We start from the raw sequence: 8,307 nt of genomic DNA, 5'->3' as shown, positions 1-8,307 counted from the left end.
ATAAATCCATTAAAGTTTCTCAAATTCTCAATTGATTCATTAAAAGAATTAAAATTCCTGAAAATCCCAATTAAATACACTCCATTTAGTTCAGCACTGCCCCAAATGCTTTATAATTCTTATCCAGTTTAGTCCAAGCCAATTCATCTTAGTCCATAAATTAGTCCAGTCCGAGATAATTCAGTGCAACAAACGCACCCTAATTCTGTAGCACCTAACCACAAATTTCTCTATCTTTTTTATGAGTTTAGATAACTTTACACCCCTTAGCCAAAATAACCTGGAGAAATTAGGAAACCGGAGAACAAATAGGTGCTAAGTTCGGTTTCTGGAGGTTTCTGATAGAGCACGAATCAGATATCTAGAAATATGAGTGAGAAATTTGGGAAAATGTCATTTTCGAGGTTCAAAATGGATTTATGTTATAGCTACTAAGGTGAACTGCGAGAGAGAAGTGAGAGATCAAGGTGGATTCTATTTAAGAAATCATAAGCAAATATACAATTATTGCGATTGGATCGAAGTTGGAATCGAAAATGAGTATAAGGAACCAGACATAGCAATCAAATATTGATATTTATTTCGGAAGCTTTTTCTAAAGTTCCAAGGCCCAAGGTCCATGGCTTTATCCCACTTCTTTTCAAACTATAAGTGAGTGAACTCACTTATAAAGGAACCTTTCTATAAAGGTTTGGGCGATGTGGGATTGGGAGTCCCTCACAACTTCCAACAAGGTGTAGGCCTTAAGGCTCGCAATTAAAACTAACAAAATGCTAGGCGTGCCACTGTTATCTCAGTATAACAGATATATAATAGGTGTGTTTTAAGTCGATTTACTTGTGCCCCAAGTTACTCCAACTTCTTGTTATCAAAGGATTGTCACAGATGAGTTAAGTCTGTATTAAGTTATTTTTTCTTGCCTTGCGATCAAGGACTTTCACTCATAATTTTGTATGATCAGATGAAGGGAGTTCAGAGCCCTCTTTAATCATTCAATTGGTCACAGTTAAACGCTTAAAGGAGTAAAGTTAACTTGCTTAGCCAGATCTGATCATAAATGGATCTTAAAGTGAAAAACAATTGCAAGTGAGTTAAAACATAACAGAATATGCATTTAAACAACATATCTACAAACTATAAGTACAAACACAAGAAAGTCGGGCAAGATTTCACCTTGTTGGGCAAGGTTCAAACCTTTTGCAACCACTTCTCTTTGAGTTTGTAGAAGGGTCGTGGGTATTGAGAAATGGAAATATAAGCAGGAAGTACATATAAAGTTTTCTAAAGGGAATCTGTACTACAAATTTGGGAGAAAGTAACAGAGCTTCTAATCTTGCCAAAAGATGGCTTTCTACGAGGAATCTATGGCTAAAAGGGTGCAGAATTTGGACAAAGTGCAGCTTTCTGGGTATTTGCTTGTCTGAGAGGCAAGTTTGTATGTCTTGAGTTTGATTGGTTGAGTGTCCTTGTCTTTGATGTCTTCTTCCCCTTTTATAGATGATTTGGCTTGACTGCCTTTAGCCCTGTTCTTGTCCGAAAGCTTTTGGAGGGTAGTGAGTCATCAACATTTTACTTGTAGTGCCACTAGAAAGTGCTTTTTGGATGATAGTGAGTTGATCTCCATCACTTGTCACTTTAATCTTAGGCATCCGGCCTATGCTTCAATGGAGGAGGCACAAATTTAATACTAGCTTTCCGACTGGGCCTCGGGCAAAACTCCATCCTTTTTAACATCTTTGGGCCATATTCACTTGTAAAACCCATTATCAAATATTAGCCCAAACAGTGCCCCCTTTAATTGTTGTTAAGTCTGCAAATAGAGACATTAATAATGATTAAATTCCAACTGCATGTTTTTACTCGAGACTTGCACCACTTAAACAACCGTTTTCGAATAAACCTTTGCACTAACCCATGTTTTCCAAGGTTAACTAACTGTCCCTTAAATAACCTTCATTTAAACTTCTTAGCTAAACACCTTAGCAATTCTTATTCTCCGAGCTCCAAAATTCCCAGATTTTCCAGAACTTTCTTACCTTCACAGTTCATTCTTACTTTCTACCTTCAAACTTTCTTCCATTTTCTTTCAAAAATCAATCAATGGCACCAAAAACTGTTCGCTCTTCATGCGAGTTTAGCTAGGGGATCGTTAACATGCGCCGCCTACTCAACGACCTTCATCGCCCTCTGACCTGAACATCTTAATTTTCTTCGAGGAATGAGGAGTACACTCTCTGGGGCCTGCTTGGACTTCTTGTTACACCCACCCCTAATTTAAATTGTATTTTCACTAAATTTGAGATTATCTTGCTTTTAAAATGATTTTTGGGTCTTAAATGGTGTGCCCAATGGGCCCACCCCCCTGTTTTGTCTCCTGGTTCTCTTTCCTTTTCCTTTTCCTTTTTCTTCTTTTCTTCCTCCTCTTTTCTTCTTCTTCCCGACACAACTCTCTCTCCCTTACACTCTCTCGGCTCTCCATCTCAACCCCTTCGAGGGCTTTTCTTACCAATAAACATCACTATCGTCTTTATCTCGTCGCTATGAACTCAACTATAGTCTTGGCATCTTGGAAGTCGAACCATGAAGCCCCGTACACGAGCTCCGACGAAGACCTCCACTTTCAAGGCAGTTTCCGGCCAAACCATGGCGAGTTGGCCAGCATGCCAGGTATTAATCTCTTTGTCGCACTGAGAACTACAACTTTCCTTTTTGTTTCACTCAATTTCGTTGAGTATTGAAGAAGTTATACTTATTTGAATCTTACCCAGTTTCCGGCGACCTCGGAGGCTTTCGAGGCATTTTCCGGCCAAACTACGGTGAGTTAGACGTCTTGTTAGGTACCATTCTCTTCATCTCTTCAAGGGCTACAACTTTCATTTTTGAATCACTCGATTTTGTGGAGTTGTGACAAAGTTATGGCCATTTAAAATTGGTATGGATTTCTGGCCGAATTCCGGCCTTCTTCATCCTTGGGTCCGGCGACCCACCAAACCCAACCCCTTTGGGCCTTTCTTGCCGAGCCCAACCCAAAACCCATTTCAGTTTTATCATTTATTTTATTAATTTTTGTAAGTTAAAGGCCTTTGGGCCAAATTAGCTAAGGCCCTAAGCCTTTTTATCTAGAAACCCAAAACCCTTAGGCTTAAGGCCTTCGAGCCTTTTTAACCAGAGCCCTAAGCCATCTCCTCTAAACCCAGCCCACCTAATTAGCTAAACCCAGACCCTTTATGTGGAATATTCCGTCATGGAATATTCTAAGGATATTCTGTTGACATTTTACGAAATTTATCCAGGACCCTTCGTAGGGTAATTCGACGTTCTGAATCCGTTTCCAATGTCCGTTTTCCAAAATTCAATTGCTATTATATAGTTTTATTTATTGGACTCTTTATGTGCTTAGGGACAATTATAGTGGTGTTTTTGTCTTCGCTAGCTGCGTGACTTTTCGACGGCGAAGTATTGTGAGTGGACCCCTTCTGAAATTACATGATTTTATAGTTCAATTGCATAAATGAATAGCATGCCTTACGAGTTTATGTTTTGATTTTATGTGAAGCATGTTTATTGAATATGTTGATTTTCGTCTCGTGTTTTTGGTGAGGAATTAATTGTTGGCCTATATTGAGCTATATTTTAATATATCGTATTTTCTATAAAAACCATGAACTGGTAGACTATCGGATGTATGACGATAGGATGCTAGAACGTGTTTTAGAAACCCATCTTTATAGTATAGATGATGGATGACTTTATACTATGAAGTGGTTATTTTTTAGAGGCGTAACTATTTGTGCGTACCTAGTAGACACTATGCCGCCTGGGGTGAGGATCTGGTGTTGGCAGATAGGCCAGGAGAAATAATCCCTAGCGAAAGGCTGAGGGACACGGAGACAAGTATTGGGTCGGGAGTTATATAATTATTCAGTGATCTTACTAGTAGCACACCGCGCTTACGAGACGATTTACGAGACGATACACGTGATGATTTATATGATGTTTTTCCGCGTTATACCTGTTGAGATGTTTTATGGCATGCTAGAGTTTAAGAAAACCTATCACTTATTATGTTAGTAGTTTTCATTATATATAAACCTGGGGTTTAGTATGTTCATAACTGTTTTTGTATTATGTATATATATGAACTTGGTCCACTCACCCTTGTTTTGCGCCCTCTTTCAGGATTTAGAATCAAGGCGTACGATCCCGACGTCAACATCTTCGCTTTGGCATATTCGAGTCCTCTCGGTGTAGGACCCACATCCTTTTATTTATTCAATTTTATATTAATCCTTTTAGAAATCTAGTTAGTTGTATGCTCTTAGCACGTTCTTAAATTATTAATTCATTGTATTTTAAATTCATAACCCTTATTTATTTCTTATTCTTAGCTTTTGTATCAATTAATGGCTTTCGTCACCCTCGGGTGTCGGCCAGCACGTGTCTATTCTGGTATTCGGGGAAATATCAGGGTCGGGGCGTGTCACTTCTAAGGTACCTATTACTGTGGAGAATAACATGCCTAAAGCTAATTGGTTCACCCCCAACCCATATTTCGTCGAGGCTGGTATCTCGGCTTCCAAGTGGTCCACTCATTGAAGGGGTTTCCCATTGATTAGAGACAAGGGCTGGACGTAATGGGTGAATAAGCTCGAGCCTCTATAGAAGAAGAAGTGGATGAGCAATGGCATCTACGAGCTCATCATGCTCTCCAAGGTTACTGTCATTGCCAAACCCGAGCTTTTGACCACAACTCTTCTCTTTTGGAACATGGGAACCAACACCTTCGACTTTCGAATGGGTCACATGTCTCCAACCATTCTCAACATGGCCCAAGTCTTCAGGCTAAGGCCCTCGGGCAAATGCGTGGATGTAACCCATGACTGGTCTTCTCCATCTTGCCCGACTATTGAAGGCTCGAGCGCTTCTGACTCCATTACTCAGTTGGAGTACACCCCATCAACCTTTAAAAGTTATGAAACATCCTTTATTGGTTTCATCTCGTTTGCGAAGAAAGCTTTTAGTGCGTCTTCCCCTATTGTGGATAAGGATCAGGAGCATATATACTTCCTTCTGTACTGGCTCAACTAGCACGAATTCCCTAACCAGTTTAAGGGAGTGAAGCTAGAGTGGATTCCATTGGTGTAGGCCCTCCATTCATTTTGCACGAGGACCATATTGGCCAGCCAGTCTGAGGGATGGACTTCAATGATGAAGTTGGTATCGTTGAGCTTATCAATTTTGACCTCGATGATCTTGCTTTGCTCTATTCCGTGAATACGTTTTCGTTAGATAACCGGCTTTTCGATTGGATCCAAATGGAAGTGATGGCAGATTATGGAGGGATCTATCCCTTGAATGTCTTCTGTGGACCAAGCAAATACGTTCTTGTTAGCTCGCAGGAAAACGGTAAACAACTGATTCTCTTGATCGGTTAGCTTTGATTCAATCCTAGCTTTACGCTCCAACTTGTCAGGGTCGAGACTGATGTAAACAGCGTCTTCATCGGCCTTAGACTCTGGTATGCTATTGTCTTAAAGTCAAGGTCTATAACAAATTCTTTGTAACATTATGACCCCCATCTTGTGATTGCTATGCTGATTCTATTTGGTAAAATATATTTTCATTTCACACTCATAATGTTACAGCTTAGGTATATACAACAAACTATCAGATTATCTTAACCACTAAGATAACAACTAAGGAGGTATAGTTACAATGTTGCCCTTCATATCCCCCCTCAAACTGAACTTGGGTAGTCTAAGTTGAAGTTTGTCACGAAGGAAGAGGAATCTGAGCTTGGACAAAAACTTTGTGCATATATCAGCTATTTGTTCTTAAGTGTAGACAAACTGGACAGAGATCTGGTTAGCAAGTAGTTTTTCCCTAATGTAATGATAGTATTTTCTACATGCTTTGTCCGAGCATGAAAAATAAGATTTTTTGCTAGGGATATAGCTGAAATGTTGTCACACCAAAGTTGGGGCGTTGCAGGTAGGCAATAGCCAATATCTACCATAACTGACATAGCCAGGTTATTTCAGAAGCAGTGTTAGTGAGAGATCTGTATTCTACCTCTGTGGAAGATCGTGCAACAGTTGGTTGCTTCTTTGCACTCCAGCTAATCAAGGAGTTTCCCAAATATACACAATAACCTCGAGTGGATATTCTGTCAAGAGCACAGCCAGCCCAATCAGTGTCTGAGAATGCTGTGATAGTAGGTGGAGTAGAACACTTGGAGAACCAGAGACCAAGGTCAAGAGATCCCTTGAGATATCTGAGGACACGCTTAACAGCCTGAAAGTGTGAAATTCTGGGATTGTGCATGTATTGGCATACAAGATTAACTGCAAAACTGAGATCGAGACGTGTCCAGGTGAGATATTGGAGAGCACCAACTAGTGAATGATACTCAGAAGCATTTTGACATAAGGGAGAATCATGATCAAGTTTAGAGGTCCTGAGAGGAATACTGCAAGGTTTGGCTTTAGTCATGTTTGCTTTGGATAGCAAATCCAATATGTATTTGGTCAGAGAGAGAAAAATACTGGAGGAGGATCGTTTAACTTCAAGACCAAGGAAATAGTGTAGAGGACCTAAATCCTTGATTGCGAACATGGAGCTAAGTTGCTTAATAACTTGTTTACATGCTGCAAAATTTGGACTAATGACCAAAATATCGTCAACATAGACAAGAATGAAGATCATAAATGGACCCTTTTTGATAAATAATGAATGATCACTAGGAGATCCAAAAAATCCAAAAGAATGAAGAGCACCATGAAGCTTGTCATACCAAGCCCGCGGAGCTTGTTTTAAACCATACAGAGAACGATGCAGGTGGCAGACATGAAATGGTTTAGTTGAATCTTCGAATCCAGGAGGTTGTTGCATAAAAACTGATTCATTGAGTGTCCCATGTAAGAAAGCATTACTGACATCAAGTTGGTTCAAGAACTAATCAAATTGAACTGTAAGAGTGAGGAGAAGTCTAATGGTAACTGGCTTGGCTACTGGACTGAAGGTTTCAGTATAGTCTAAACCTTCTTGTTGATTGAATCCCTTGGCAACGAGCCGAGCTTTGTACCGGTTTATAATGCCATCGGGCTTTCTCTTGATACAAAAGACCCATTTGCAACCTATAATGTTCTGTGATGAAGACTTGGGAACAAAAGACCATGTTCCAGTGTTGATAAGAGCATTGACTTCCTCTTGCATTGCTTGTCTCCAATGATGGTATTTTGAGGCTTGAAGATAGGTTTTAGGTATGTAATCCACTGAGAGATGAGAGGGTAGAGGTGTTTAGTGGCAGTGAGTGCTTAGGTTTGAAAATGCCAGATTTAGACCGTGTTTGCATCGCATGAGTGTTAATGGTTTGAGTATAAATGAGAAGAATGGAATATGGAGATGCCACTATAGGACTTGAGATAATAGTGGAGGAATGGTTATGGGATAGGGTAGGTGGTGTACTAGAGGAGGATCTAGGCAATGAGGTGTTGGTACTAGAGGAAGAAGAAATAGGAAAGGTAAAGGTAAGAGTAGATAGTATAAGGGATCCAGTCCGAGGATGCAAGGATGGTAATGGGGTTGTGGTGTTTGACATATGATGGAAAGGAAAACTGGATTCATTGAAGAGAACATGTCTGGAAATGTACACTCTATTGGTGGCAGGATCAATGCACTTATAGCCCTTATGATTCAGACTGTATCCAAGAAATACACATGCTTTACTTTTAGGATCTAGCTTTGAGGAAGTATAAGGCTTGAGCCATGGGAAACAATCACAACCAAAGACCTTTAAAAACTCATAGTTTGGAGCTCGATGATATAGAGATTCCCAAGGAGACTGTCTGGATGCAGTGGGCAATCTGTTAATAAGATAGATTGCTGTGGTGAAAGCATTAACCCAATAGATGTGAGGTACTTTGGAAGCTGCCAAAAGAGTGCAAGCAGTTTCAACTAAATGACGATGCTTGCGTTCTGCACACCCATTTTGTTCAGGTGTGCGAAGGCAAGTGAGTTGATGTTGAATGCCATGTGTAGCCAAGAAGTTAGATAAATGAGTACTTAAGTACTCTTCACTAGAATCAGTTCTCAAAGTAATGATGTTTGTACACAGAGAATTCTCAACCAGAGATTTGTATTGCATAAAAGTTGACAGTACATCAGATTTGCATTTCAAAGGATAAAACCAGCAATATCTAGTAAAGTCATCCACAAAAATGACATAGTACCGAAAGCCTTGAGAAGAGGCTAGAGGTGATGGTCCCCAAACATCTGTGTGAATGAGTTCTAGAGGTTTGCTAGTTA

The 8,307-nt window shown here is 39.9% G+C and overlaps 1 protein-coding gene across 1 annotated transcript; it reads right to left on the bottom strand.

Annotated features, from left to right (window-relative positions):
• Positions 1 to 5,285: 5,285 nt before the first annotated feature.
• On the bottom strand, positions 5,286 to 7,215 carry LOC126621796 (uncharacterized mitochondrial protein AtMg00810-like). The gene is made up of 3 exons (XM_050290382.1): positions 7,041 to 7,215; positions 6,024 to 6,896; positions 5,286 to 5,530 (listed from the first exon to the last, which is right to left on the bottom strand). Exons 1-3 carry the CDS (start codon positions 7,213 to 7,215, stop codon positions 5,286 to 5,288), a joined length of 1,293 nt encoding a protein of 430 aa, XP_050146339.1.
• Positions 7,216 to 8,307: the final 1,092 nt, after the last annotated feature.

This window comes from Malus sylvestris, chromosome 5, assembly GCF_916048215.2.
Source record: "Malus sylvestris chromosome 5, drMalSylv7.2, whole genome shotgun sequence".
NCBI classification, from domain to species: Eukaryota; Viridiplantae; Streptophyta; class Magnoliopsida; order Rosales; family Rosaceae; genus Malus; species Malus sylvestris.
This window is presented reverse-complemented; position numbering and strand designations above follow the sequence as displayed.